Source organism: Dermacentor albipictus, chromosome 1, assembly GCF_038994185.2.
Source record: "Dermacentor albipictus isolate Rhodes 1998 colony chromosome 1, USDA_Dalb.pri_finalv2, whole genome shotgun sequence".
Classification (NCBI taxonomy): domain Eukaryota; kingdom Metazoa; phylum Arthropoda; class Arachnida; order Ixodida; family Ixodidae; genus Dermacentor; species Dermacentor albipictus.
In genome coordinates, this window is record NC_091821.1 from 236,607,477 (window position 1) to 236,621,656 (window position 14,180).

Below are 14,180 nucleotides of genomic sequence, written 5' to 3' on the forward strand. Positions count from 1 at the left end.
ACAAAGAGAAATGAAGAGTTTATACTGGTAAAGTATTTCGTAGCTTGCATCTTCATTCATTTGGCAGAAGAAGGTTGATTATTACTGGAGTAAAAAAAGGCTACATTTCCCTTCCTTGAATTTTGCACTGATATGTTGGTGTCGTGTAATATTTCTAGGTATTTTCTTATATTTGGCTCTTTTGGTATAAGAAAATTTTTCAAAACTAGACTGACTTTTAACTGGGCATGAGTTATGCTGTCAAAATTCATGATGTCATCGCGAGTTGGAGCCAGAACTTCCAGTGGTTGCAGTGCTACCTGTTATTGCTGAGCTTTCTCTGGCTTACCACGGTAAGAATAGTTATTGCAGTCTGCTTAACGTGCTGCAACAGCCCAACGGCTATGGCGTTGTGCTGCTGAGCTTGACGTTTAGGGTACGATCGTGGCTGTAGCAGCCATATTTCAGTGAGAGAAAAATGCAAAAATGCTTGTGTATTTAGATTTAAGCACACGTAAAGAAACACAGGTGGTCAAAATTAATCTAGGGTCCTCCACTATAGCATGCCTCATAATCAGATTTTTTTTGTGTGGAAGTTTTGGCATGTGAGACCCCTGAATTTATTTTGCAGTCTGCTTAACCAATGTCTATCCATTGATCATGTTCTCAGTGCCATATTGTCATGGGCATGTAGTCTATTACGCCAATTAAGTAGGCAGCACTGCAGTGCTTGGGCTTTTTGCTACACTTCATCATAAGGGTTGGTGCCATTCTGCAATAAACTTGTGTTGTAGTGAAGTTGGAGGTGCCTCCTATGGCCAAGTACAGGATGCATCATAGTTGCTGTGTATACACTTCGTGCGTGGCCTTGAAATTTAGAAGTGTCCCAGAGATGGTGCCCTGCTTTGTATTAAACATTGTTTCAGTCAACTTTCAGTTGTGTTAATTAATAGAGCTTCCTCTTGCCTCTCTGTTAACATGATTGAAACCTCTGTTTTGACTATAGTCAGGCACATATTAAGATTTCAGGAGAAGCTTTGCCCCAAAAAGCAAGGTGCACCTGCCCCTCATCCCTGTGCACTTCAAGAAACAGTTCCATTGCATATCACATCAGCATGAATAGGAGGTACCCCAGTAGTTCAACGAGTGTGCTGTGGTCATGTGCCACACACACAAACGGCCCAGATCAGCAGGCTTGGAAACTGAGGAAACGGCTTGCGCAGTGAACAGGTTGGTTGAAAAAAATATTAGGAAAGGGGTTTCCCTTAGCTGTCCAAATAGCTTACTTGCCATTAACCCCACTCCCATGGGTGGGTGCATATAGTGGCCAAGAAGAATATGCACCATGGAAAGCCAACAGGCTCTTTCCATGAAGACATTGGTATCGCATACAGTTATACTACATATCCATTAAATTCTCTAGCAAGGTGAGGAGTTGGCACTCTGCTCCTTCGGCTTGCTCCTTCAGCTTGCAAAAAATGAATAGTAGGAAATGCCGTCAGCACCATGCCATGTGGGCATTTTTGCCCACATGGCATGAGTTCAATTGAAGTTGAGTACATAATATGTAATGCCGTGCCGTGCAGAATGGTTGTGGAATTTCATTGTCATGAATAAATGCAGGCAATGTAATAGAGAGCTGTGCAATTACCAGTGTGTGCCTAGATGGGTCACAGTTTGTAGAACAAACCCATAGATTTGATATATTAAAAAAAGAAGTTAAGAGCTTTGTGCTATTTTGATTGGCAAGGCCAGGGACCCAGCATCCACTTCAAAGTCAAGGGCTCTTAGTAGAGCTTTTCCATGTTCAGCTGATATTGATTTTGGTTGTCTTTGCAAGTTGCACACTCAAGCAAGATGTGCTCGAGAGACTCCACAGTGCCACAGTTGTTTCAATGTGCACTTGTAGTCTGGCCAGTGCAAAAAAGAAGACTGTTCATGTACGAAAAGATGAGTCTAAACTGGTAATATAGGGCCACCAAAGACCATGATAGACACTGCGGTCGCCTTGATTCGAGTTTCAAGTCGAAGTATATGTAAAAATTTAATAATTACTTAAAGGCGAAGGCTTCTGTTCCATTTTATGCTTTGCCAAAGCTGAAGCCTCACTCTTAAGTGAAGAACACTTTTATAAATCTTATGCAATCATGACACTTGCAAGCTGCTTCATTTGCCTTCTCATTAACTGTAATACTGTAGCATCCTTGAAGCTGCTGAAATGTTACATTTCCAATGTGAGATGCCAAGCTGTGTAGGTCGGCTATCTCATAGGTGAAAATGTAATTGTTTGATCTTGTGCATTTCAGGCAAAGGCGTTGCAGTGCTATTTTTGAGTCTGAAAATTTTCTATTGATGTTGAAGCCATAACGTGTATTTGATTGCCTGTTTCATTGCATATAGCTTGGCCAACCTTGGTGACATTGTTCTCTCTAATGTCATGAAAACATCTGACCTGTCGACTGAATGAAGAGACCATGTACAGGAACGGCTATGCTGTTTGGAGGAGCCATCAGTAGATCTATGCCTTGTGGTAGGGTACTTCATGTTCATGTTGGGCAGTGCTGTCTCAGCTGTTTGAGGTATATTCTTCTTGGAGTCTATTTCAGGGATGCAGTTCCAAATTTGGAGAGGAGATGGCATCCACAGAAGGATCTGTAGTGGCATCACCTGTGGTGCCTGTGTTGTGATAGGAATCAAACTTTGCCAAGGGCTTGCTAAAATCCTGAATTTGTGTTTTCATAGCCACTCAAGCAGTGATCCTTGTTTTGAACTGCGTCTGTTATGTATGTTGGTTGCTTCCCTTACTCATAACAGTTCACAACATAGACAGTCAGATTCAGCTATTGTTCCTGTGCAAGATGACCGCTTTGGAAGGCCGAGACATCCATGCAGGCAATTGTTACATCCTGCTTCCAAGCTTTTCGTGTTTGTTAACTCTTTCCGTACTGTGCCCATTGGACATCGTGAGCCCACTAACGATGGCTTAAAACGCCGCTTTCGAGACCTTCAGCACCGCTCCCGGACACACTGCACCATATAGGATGTGAAGGAGGAGAACTATATTTTTGTTTTCTAAGCAGTTCACTTTTTCCCTGCCAGGTGTTAATGTTTGAGCGCTTTTCGTAAGTTTCGTGATCGTCAAAGTAGAAAGCAAAAATGGCGCATTGAAAGTTTGCATATCTTGTGATTCCGCTGTGTCTGCCGCTGATTTTATCAATGGATTGAGCAGCAGTGAGCCTGAAGATGCCGCCTTTTAGTCAGAGTTTGACGAAAAGAGAGCGACGACCACGCAAGCCCCCCCGAACACCGGTGGCCGCTGCCCAGCAAGCCAAACTGTAGTGCTTGCACTTAAATTTTTGTAGTGGAATACCTGTTCAATGAAAAATTTTGATTTTTTCGGAGATAGTGCCTATTGGACATCAATGCATTTTGTATTTCTCATAACTTCTGTTGACATAGCACTGCATTCTCTAAACGGAGAATGCAGTGCTGTGGCAGAACATTGCGAGCTTATTGATCATCATATTAGCCCCGACGGTGCTGTCGTCTTGGGGAGAGAAAAAGCTACAGGAGGCAGCTCCTTTCGGAATCTTAGCACATCCAGAAGGCGCAAGGTATACAAAAAGTGTATGCATGCCTGTCAAAATGGCAAAAATATATATAAGCACTGCTATGCCTCATGCCATCTCACCCCTGAAGAAGGAGCCGGTCGGTGCTCCGAAACATTGGGTTTTTAAAACAAATTTTGGTTTGAGTTTTCCTTCTCTCTAATTCAGTTGTCCCCAACCAGGCATATCTGCCGAATGTTTAACTTTGAAGAGGAATTATATAGTAAAGCAAGCTATGTTGCTCAGGAAGCCACATTTTACATGCTGTACACCCATCATTTGTGCTCTCTGAAGAGTCCTGTGCATGCGAACAAACTCTAATGCTATATGTTTGCTTTTAGTAATAAGCACTTTAACATGCAATGTAATGACAGAAACTTGCTAATGATAATGAATATTAGAATGTGAATATAGCTTTTATTGTGAAAATAAGTGTTCCTCATTCAAAAACTATTCGAAAATTATTCAATACTCAATTTGATTCTCTTCTGGCACTATTAGAAGATTGCTACTTGCACACCCCAACTTGCAAGCAAATACTCAGCATGCATGCTGTATTAAAAAACTATGTACATGTCGTGGAATGTCAATTAACAATAAGTGGTGACACACATTTGTTAATAGACATTCTAGGCCATGCACATGCAGTTTTATAAGAGAATATGCAGGCAACTGCATGCATGACCACAGTAGTTGCAGTGTATTGTGGCTTAAAGCCAGTTTTTGCGCCTTAGAGGTCCCGGTGCACCAAGGAACTACACACTGAGAAAGAACGGCTTCCTCACTGTGTTAAAGCTCTGTAGCTGGGGCTATGTTCTTTGTTGATAGCTTTCAGGAATACTTTCACTTTTGCATAAAATTACGTCTGGTGCGATGGACATTTTGCCCACAGACCCGCCGTGGTTGCTCAGTGGCTATGGTGTTGGGCTGCTGAGCACGAGGTCGCGGGATCGAATCCCGGCCACGGCGGCCGCATTTCGATGGGGGCGAAATGCGAAAACACCCGTGTGCTTAGATTTAGGTGCACGTTAAAGAACCCCAGGTGGTCAAAATTTCCGGAGTCCTCCACTACGGCGTGCCTCATAATCAGAAAGTGGTTTTGGCACGTAAAATCCCAAATATTAAAAAAAAAAAAATTATTTTGCCCACAGGCTTAGCCAATAAGCATCCAGTGATATCCCCAAAAGTGATTGATCCAGAACAACACATAGCCCATATGCAGTCTGCAGAGTATTTGTGTGCCTGGATTGCCTTTCTGGCTATTCAGGTTCCCTTTGTAAATACTACTCGTGCATCTCAATTCGATTCCTCCACCCACATCCCTTAATTCTCTCCAAAGTAGGCAACTCATTTACCCTCCTGTGACATATGCGCTGTAGCATGGCAATTGAGGAGCCTTGTTTCTTTATGTGTGCTGACACGTGATTGCTCATACAGGCTGCCTGGCTGCATATAGCAACCCGTTTACTATTGATCGTGCCGTGACTGGCCATAAGGGCATCAAGAACCGGCAACTTTTGGGAAAGCAAAGTTTGTCCTGGTAGGTGCTATTACTGTGCAGCCTTTAGTGTGAAATTTTTGTCACACGTCAGTAACAACCTACATCAATCATGTCTGCATTTTATTTTCTTAACACTGCGCACCTACCACTTTCCTGTCAAGAATGCTACAGGACACTTAGATGTGCAGGGAGTTCCCAGGAAAGTAATGAGTATGCAGCAGCAGAGAAAGGAAATACACGTAAATGACTATCACTGTTGTGTGACAGGAGCGAAGGCTTTGATGAATGGTGGGCCCAAAATTTTAATTGTCAATCTGTCATTTCACTTTACGAAGTAATAGAAATAAGGGCTTTTTTCAGTAAGTAGCTGCTAGAATTCGTGCAGCGAGAGCAGGCTTCTTTATCGTTGGTGCTGGATTCCACTTGCATCACTGCAAAAACCACCTTGAGGGATAAGTGTGTTAAGGAGGATGGGGGAACATGTTCCTCCTTTTACAGCATCAGCTGTTAAGAGTTTCAGTGCATATCCATCTTGTCCCCTCTGGGTTCACCTCCATCTTGGCATGTGGCAGCATCAGCTGTTGAGAACTTACCTATGCTTGTGTCCTGCAGGCAGTTTTAAAATATGATTGCCACAAGCAGATGTGAAGACATATTGATGTGAAACCCTGCAGGCACAGAGCATGGCTTCACCACTTGTTGCTGGGATGGTTCATACTTATTTCGATGTAATAGGAAATGAAACAAAGTGAAGTGAGCCCTCTTCACACTCTTTTCTGTCCTGGTGGTCTTAGTTTGTTTCGAGCTCTATTACACTGTAATGAGCACGTCTTGCATACATAATGGTGAATGCTCTAAAGAGAGTGGTTGCATCCTAAATTAAATGCCAGTTGCAATGAACCTTGGTAAAGCAGTCAGGCGCTGGTGCAGCCAGCAACGAGCCCTCTCAGCGTTTCTAACAGCCTTCATGAAAAATTCTGCTAACTTGAGTGATCTTTATCAAGGCATCGTCAGCTGAGGTTTGAACTTGGAGATGCTTATGGGTCTTTCACAATGGTCTTGGCATGTGCCTTCTAAGCATTTGCACAGCTTTTTATATGCATGCCACTGCAACAACACATTGCTAATTTCTGTTGACCAATTAAATTAAGGAAGCTCTAGAGAAGAAAACATGTTGAGACTTAAGTCATCATAATATTGTAGGCTACTGCTATTTTATGCCTGTGCTTTTGTGGTTGTGTGTAATATGCAGCGCCTTTTTAAAAGCTTGTACACTGCTCTAGCAATTCCTTGCTTGCCATGCACCATGTACTTGAAAGCCTTTACTTCTACCATTTGGCACTTTTTCATTGTGGTTGTAAGGGTGTCGTGCTTGTATTTTTGTTTCTATATCTTGCCATACTTATCGCAAGAGGCTATGTTTAGGCACTAAAATGTTGACTTTGGGCGCCTAAAGCATGCACTTAAATACATAATTCTAGGCATGACAGGGTTCGAAATAGGCACTATAACCTGTTCGCAAATGACCCCTTTATGTATTGAATTTGTGATAGCTCTATTTTCAGGGTCGAAAACTGACATAGCTTCACTTGTGAGGTCTGAAGGGCAGCAATGATACTGCACGAGCCATCACTTGACAGGGCTTTGCGGTGCACGAGTGGCCGCTTTTTTGTCAATCCACACACTGCTGCCAGCACGCTTAATAGATTTGTTCCGACACTATGAGTAGATAGTGTACATTTAATAGCCAACACTTTCCTGCTTATCAATGGTATATTAAGTAAAGCAAGCACAAAAAACACGAAATACACCAGGAAAGCTGCTAAATGGTTAATCAGAGAAGCTGAACTCTGTGTCTAATGGATTGAAGTCAACAAATGTTCCAGTAAGAAAAGTGTTGAACAGTGTATGTTCACAAATCTTTGTTGTCTCTAGGTGTTGGGGTTTGAGATTGTGCCTTTTTTCACTCAGAAGGAGCTTGTAGGCTGAAAAAGAGTGCGCAATGTTAACAGAGGTGAATGGGGTGTTTTTTATTTCCGTATGTTTGTACACACTCTTGGATTCTTGATTGCTCACCTTCAACAACCTCAGAAATTTCTTTTAGCAGAAAAATCCATGTTTTTTGTCTAAGATAGGCTGCATGCCTTTGCACAAGCTTCAGCAGCTGCTGCCACACACATGGGATGCACTAAACTTGTGTTATGACGCAGTAGCTGTTTCAACTTGTGAACTGTTCACAATAACTCTTCCTTTAGCACTTTTTGTATATAGCTATGGCTTTATTCTTTGCTAAATGTTTCTCTTTTTCTCACACATGGGAGCACATGAGTAGGTATCTCCTCACATACACCTATTTAAATAGGAAGAGTGGGGGGGAGCAGAGTGAGGAGCTGAGTTTATTACTCCTCTATTGCAGAGCTTAGATGAGCCATCATTGGCTGGTTTGTCTGTAAACCCACAAAAGGACCAGAAGTACCGAAAAAAATCACCAACCATTACGATACTCCCTAATGCAAAATTTGAGTGCTGCTGTATACATGTTTTCATTTCGCAATGTATTGGCTGGTGTTGACAATTGGTCTTGTGCGGCACGTTGGAAATGGAGCAAAGCGTAGCGCCACTGCTTCGCAAATCTGGAGATTGCGAGAGCCACTGCGGGGGGGCCAGTGCATGGGTTATGCGTGGGTGCAATCCACAGAAGCTGCCGCCGACAAACCTCCCAGATGATGCGTGCTACTCTGGCGCCATCTCGTAGCAACTGTCACCACACTACGTTTTTCTTCTCACGGTTTCGCCATGCCCTTCTCCGCTTTCTGTCTCATGGTTCCGCTACACCCCCTTTCCACTTTCCACTTCGCGCCTCTTGTTTTTTCATCCCCCCGCTGCACGCCGCGTTCGCCCAGTTACATACGAAATGCCGACGCTCACCGCAGGAACAGGCGCATAAGAGCTGCACTCCAAAAAGCAAACTGCATAACTACAATTGAGAGTACTTCCAGTGGACTTTGCGTGCTTCCACTTAACACATATGTAGCCCAATGTGTTATAAGTCAACATTCTTCCCAATCTGCAGTCTACAGTACACCTTTCTCAAAATTCTGTGCCTTAATTGCTCTCCTAAATCCCAGCCTGCAATGTGCAACATGGAGTTGCATGTCCATTGCTCAATAAAAAGACATTTTATAATCTGTTTCTCTGGCATTCCCAACAAGTGTCACATGGTGAGAGGCCCTGAAAAGCTTGGCTAATGTTGACAATGCGAGCGCTTATTTGCTAGGTCACATTGACAGGCGTGTTGAGTATGTTATGCATTGGCAACAATGTATGCCAATGCTGCCAAGTCTTTCAAAAGAACTGAATGTGCTTTCAAAACAAGAATAGTGCCCCAAAAAAGCATTTTCAAGTGCTAAAAGTAAAATTATGTATATACAGGCACAAAATAAAACAGGAATAGGTGCTATAAAGTCAGTACTAAACCACCATTTAAACAACAATTAATGCTCATACAACAAAAGGGTGGGGCTCTGGCATGTAAAAACAAATAGGCATTTGCCTAATATCGGGTCTCTACTTATCAAACTGGTAGTGCATTCTTCCCATTTTTCTGCATAAAAAAAAAGGAAAAGAAAACTGGTTGTCCATGGCCCAATTTCATACCAGAACTGAGAGAGAAGCTTAGTAGGTTCTATTAATAAAAGCAGTTGGAATTTGTCTTGGATGTGTATAAGTTTTGATGTGTGTTTTGGCACTAGATTCCATTACGAAACCGAAGCTTTTGTTTTAAACATGCCTGCTGAAGAGGGTAGACAGTTTGGCAAGTTGGTACATACTGTTATATCTGGTCAGTTCAGCACGGAAGAACTGAGATTCTATACCTCATCTTGTCACCCTTTTAATGTGATTAGCATTCGTAGCCTACTTCAGCCACTTTGTGTCTGTTTGTCTAGTTTTTTTGTGCTGCCTGAAATTGTAAAAAAAGTTTTAAAATTTTCTTTGGTGCAGGACAGATTCAAACCCACGTTATACTAATTCCTCAAACATACTAGCCTGATGCTTTAGTGCTGTGCCACAAAAATCCGTGGGCAGTGTGGAATTAATTCTTTGTGTTTGCGCGCACTGGTGCACCACTGGTGCAATCTGGCAGGCCAAGCAAAAGGAGAATCTTGGACACCATGCAAAAGGAGCTTCGCAAGTGCATCGCCAGATGGCACATTATGGGCAGAAGGAAGCATGACAGAGGCGCACGGCTGCAGCAAACGGCTCATACATGAAGCATCTTGTTGGTGGCAATACGGTGTGTCACTACATATTGCTTGAATAATAATCGCATTAACTTTGAAAGTCATCGCGAGATGGGTTCTGCTGTAATTTTTTTATTGTCCTCAATTTTGCACTGAATTTATGGGGTTAGCACCTATCGAACATTCTTATTGCTCCACATAGCATTAGACCACCAAGGAGTGAAGAAGGTTGGTGCATCATTTTAGAACTTGTGTGATGTGTGTACTCAAAATGCTGTTTCATTTTAATACATCTGGCATACTTGAGACTAGAAATGTAAACTAAACTAAAGACAGAATTTCTGAGCATGAAACCACAACATTCTTTATATCAACTATTATGTACATATAAGTGGCACTAACACTGTGCAAGCATTTATTATAGAAGCATGAAGCGGAAAGACAGATTTTCTACACTAGTGGTGCACGTTTAGATGGTGAGGAACACTATACTGTCACAACAGGATTGTGCAATCAATCATACACGATGCCAATTGGTCCAGTGTAATAACACAGTTTACAAGTTTACATTGTTCAAAGCTACTGATCACTTTCCTCCTAAACATGGCCAGATTTAAACATTGAACTGTTGTTGAATTCATGAGTCACACTCCATAAAACAAACTCGTATTGATGCCAAACAAGTTGAACACATCTCATATTTTAGAACTATGTGAAAAATGCCAAGTTTACCTGTTGTTCAGTGTAAAACAGCTTGTATGACACCTTTAAGATTTTTACGAAATGCACAAATGTGTGTGAAATAAGTTAAATGATTGAACATTAAGTACAATGCATATTATCACAGGGCAAACTTATGTAGTAATTTTCTCAACTCTCTTTCTGCAAATGAATGCAACTCATCACTACCTCATAAATGGGTTTTATAATGCCACTGCAGACATTGTTACCAAAGTTGATGCATATGAAAGTAGGGATGATGCTTTCACTTGGCAGGCAAGAAATGCAAAACAAATGTAATCGCTTGAATGGATATAACTGAAAAGCTTTTCCAGTGAATAAAAATGGACTGTGATCAAAGCACACACATACACATAAAGATGGTGCTAGAGAACCTAAATAAATTATACGGCCACAACAACATTCGTGCTTGACACAACAGTACACATAAAAACAGGACTAATGCTTGTCAACTCAAACTGGTCGAAAAGAAGAGTCAAGGGTAAGATATTGAAGGACACCAAAACTGGACCACAGCATGCATTTAAAAGCAATGAGTCTGCTGTATAACCACAACATGCAGCATAAACTTTTCTTAGTAGACAACAAATACAATCTGTTATAATACTGAAGTGTCACAACAGCAAAGGTAAGAGTACCCATGAGGCAAAGATCGGGGGCACTCTAGTTTAAGCACGTACGAAAACCAGCGTGTATGTTGCCCTCTTGGTTAACAAGAAATATTGCAAGATCAAATTCCTCAACACTGAAGCTGTGGCACCAAAACTAGTTGGTTTATTGCGAATTTTTGTTTCTTCAAACCCGTCAGACCTACACATACTTCCTTTTGCTAAGTATCAAACTTTTTTGTTATATGGGTTGGCTTGAATTTTATACTTTGATTCTTTTCCTCAAGAAAACAAGATGACACTTCTCTAGGTTACAAAAATAATAATAAAAGTCAGGTAAATATGTTGCGAAGAGTAATTCTCCATAAAAAGAATATTTCAAAGAATTGAGAAATCAAACGAAAAGTTCTGTTTGATAACCTTGAATTAATCATTGCCATCTATAGGAGGCTGCATTGTAGGTGGCATTAAGATGCTTCAAGTGACTAAACCACGTGGAAAGACTTGTCCTGAGGTGGATGGTGCCAATGGGAGCACAAAAAGAAACCTTGATGCCTATCACTTCCACCTTGCGGTGGCACTGTCACTCAAAGGCGAAAAGTTGCACTGTATGACCCTGCGCTTCACTTTGGAGGATATATATTGGAGGAACATCCTTGTTTGTATGGTAGCAATTTATATGACCATTTCCTAGCCAAGTAGAAAAAGTTTTTCCAATTTCAACATTTGTTCAATTTTGTACGGGCTATGTTTTTAAATACAGCATTTCAATCTCACGTAGCCTAAGTATGCCAGACTGAAATGCATTTATGTCCGCATTTTTCAGCCCACTGTCATTGACAACCCTCAATATCCACATAAAAAATAATGGTGTGTTTGTGCTTGTAGTATTAAAAGGAGTTCTTTTTTTATGTTTAAGTATCTCTGATTTAACCCACATTGTGACAGCTGGTTTTGTAATGGGCTGAAGTCATCACATTATAATGTAGAGAGCTTTAAACTTTATTAGCTCATGCAATGTCTGAGGTTTCTGTATTTTAATGAATGCAAATGATGATAATAATAATTAAAAAAAAAGCATTTCATACTGGCAATTGGAAGCAATGAGTATGATGACTGAATGCATATAGAAAGGACTGAGATAATGACATCTATAACTGTTAAAACACAGTTAGGCAGCTGCAGATGTTTTACAATTTTCAACTGAAGAAAGCTTTAAGGACACCATGTGAGATGCTGCAAAGGTAGCACGCAAAACTAACTGTACAAAACAATGAAACAACTGAGGTGTGTGAACTCATTGACATTACAAAGTTAGCACAACACTGCAGTTAATGCTAAAGAGACAGTGTCATATCATTTTTACAGCACCCAAAGCTCTGTTGTCACTTGGTGTAGGCTAATACAAATTAACAATGCTTCATCACCAAATCAGCAATATATATAACAGCTGCCATTGTAATTAGCTAAAATACCATGTCCAGCACACATGGATCATGTTAAAATGTGCGAAATGAAGCATACAATAAATTTTTCAGACTTTTCAATACTGACAATTTAGCTGGCACTAAAGACACTTTTTTTGCTAATTCCTTCTGTAAATGAAAGTCATGATGTTAACTGACATGATGCAAATTCACATGAATATTTTCAGCTGTAAGCATTTAATATGATAAATGTAATAAATATTTTCTTGTACTGAAGCTTAAACAATACATTCACTAGCATCACCTAGGTGCATAATAAAACAGGAATGGTGAATACAAAATAATATCTTGTGGATACTAGCTCAGATCTCTCGTATGTGTGAGCGGACCACGAAGGTTCAGAGAGACATAAAGCAGAGTGAGAACACAGCGCTCATAGAATGAAACATGGTCTTAGAATTTGTTGATTTTTCGCCTTGCATATATTTACAGCTTTTGTTTTGGAACTTATGCAAGACTGAACAAATGCCACAAGCATAATGGTTATAGAAACTGATTGTGCAAGTATGAAACAAATGACGTATGGTAGCTTAAATCTTAGTACATATGCTTACAGCTACTAGCCAACCACAAACACACATGACATTTGATGAGGTACAATAAGAACAAATAGCACATAGAACAGTGCAAGTACACAGCTTTTGACAGACATAAATATCAACAGGCTCGGAACGTGAATAACAAGCTAAGCTGCTCCGAGTCAATTGGACCAGAATGCTGATGCCAATGTCTGAATGTGGTCAGACCTGATGTTTTCGCATTGGACCTGGACACACCTTTGTTGAAATGATAGGAACCAAACAACAGACTATGACTGCCCCACCGAGGCTTGAACATGCCACTAAGTTGTATGACCAACAGCAGCCACACCACACAGCATTCCCCCTTCCCCTCTAAACCACATTGCGCAGATTGGTTGGTGGAACATGAATTACTTGACCACCATGAATGGTTGGAAGTTAGATATAAATGGACACACAACTTAATTTACTGCACTTATTTTTCTTTAATGCTGTCTTGTTGTCATTGAGGTATTGCTAGGAAAATTTAAACCTTTGTTGATGCTGTTAAAAATCTCTAAACAAGGTAATGTTCACCTAATTTTTGGTGGGGTTAACTTGAAGGAAACATCGCGAGCACATCGGATGAATAGTGTCGGTGGAATGTTGCTCGTTTATGCAGCATATTCTGCAACCAAGGAGTGCACTGTGCTGCCAATATCAAGACAATAAACGGGGCTCTTGGTGCATGCCTTACAAATTGCCAGCTGTGGGGCAGCGTTCTATCCAAGAACACTGGCACCTGCACTACTCTTGCATCCCATTAATGCGTCAACTTGCATTTCAAGTCAAAGCCATAAGCAGGGTATGTATTCGCACAGCCTGTGATTGGATCTAGCTTGCAGTCATGGCTCGGGGCGATGCACAGGCCTCGGCGGGGGCAGAGTTGGAGTGGGGTGAGGGGGGGGGGGGGGGGGTTGCTGGCCAGGAAACTGGCCCATCACGAGGCCACAGGGCACTCGCTGGGTGGAACGCAGCGATCTCTGTGCCAGACAAGGCCTGGATTGCACTGACATCCAGGCTGACACTTCCGTCGGCAGGGCCGCTCCAGATGGTAGTTCTTGCATGTCCGCCGGCATGGGGGCCCACATGGCGTATAGTCCGAGCCTCTGGGGCAGTGCATTCCTGCACACAGTGGCAGTGTGCTTTTAGCCATGTGGCACATTCAGTGAGCTGTACATGTGAGTTAATTTAAACTGTTTTGGCACAGTGGCGTGGTTCAATTTCATAAAATGAGAGCCCTTTGTGGCATTCTGAGAGAAGAAAAATGCATATATGAACACTCATTCACCTGCTTACATAGGCTGTCAGAATGCAAAACTCACACATGCATGCATGCATGCATGCATGTACAGTGCATGCAAATCTTCATGAGGCTGGACGGTATTGAAGGCTGTACACAGAATTACATATGTGTGTACACAGAATTGCAGTATTTTGATTGGTAGTTGCATG

General features: G+C 41.5%; 1 protein-coding gene and 1 long non-coding RNA gene across 3 annotated transcripts in view; one reads left to right on the forward strand and one right to left on the reverse strand.

Annotated features, from left to right (window-relative positions):
- Positions 1-2,418: 2,418 nt before the first annotated feature.
- LOC139054299 (uncharacterized) lies at positions 2,419-9,527 on the forward strand. Its single transcript, XR_011511103.1, has 3 exons — positions 2,419-2,509; positions 5,025-5,127; positions 9,233-9,527. It is a non-coding gene; the product is annotated as an uncharacterized lncRNA (long non-coding RNA).
- A 140-nt stretch (positions 9,528-9,667) lies between these two features.
- The window catches only part of cv-2 (crossveinless 2), a 249,887-nt gene continuing 245,374 nt past the window's right edge, over positions 9,668-14,180 (reverse strand). For both annotated transcript variants that reach the window (XM_065430950.2, XM_065430949.2), the window contains one exon: positions 9,668-13,850. In XM_065430950.2, coding sequence (XP_065287022.1) covers positions 13,666-13,850 — 185 coding nt within the window. In that variant the 3' untranslated portion in view covers positions 9,668-13,665. The remainder of the gene's footprint in view (positions 13,851-14,180) is intronic.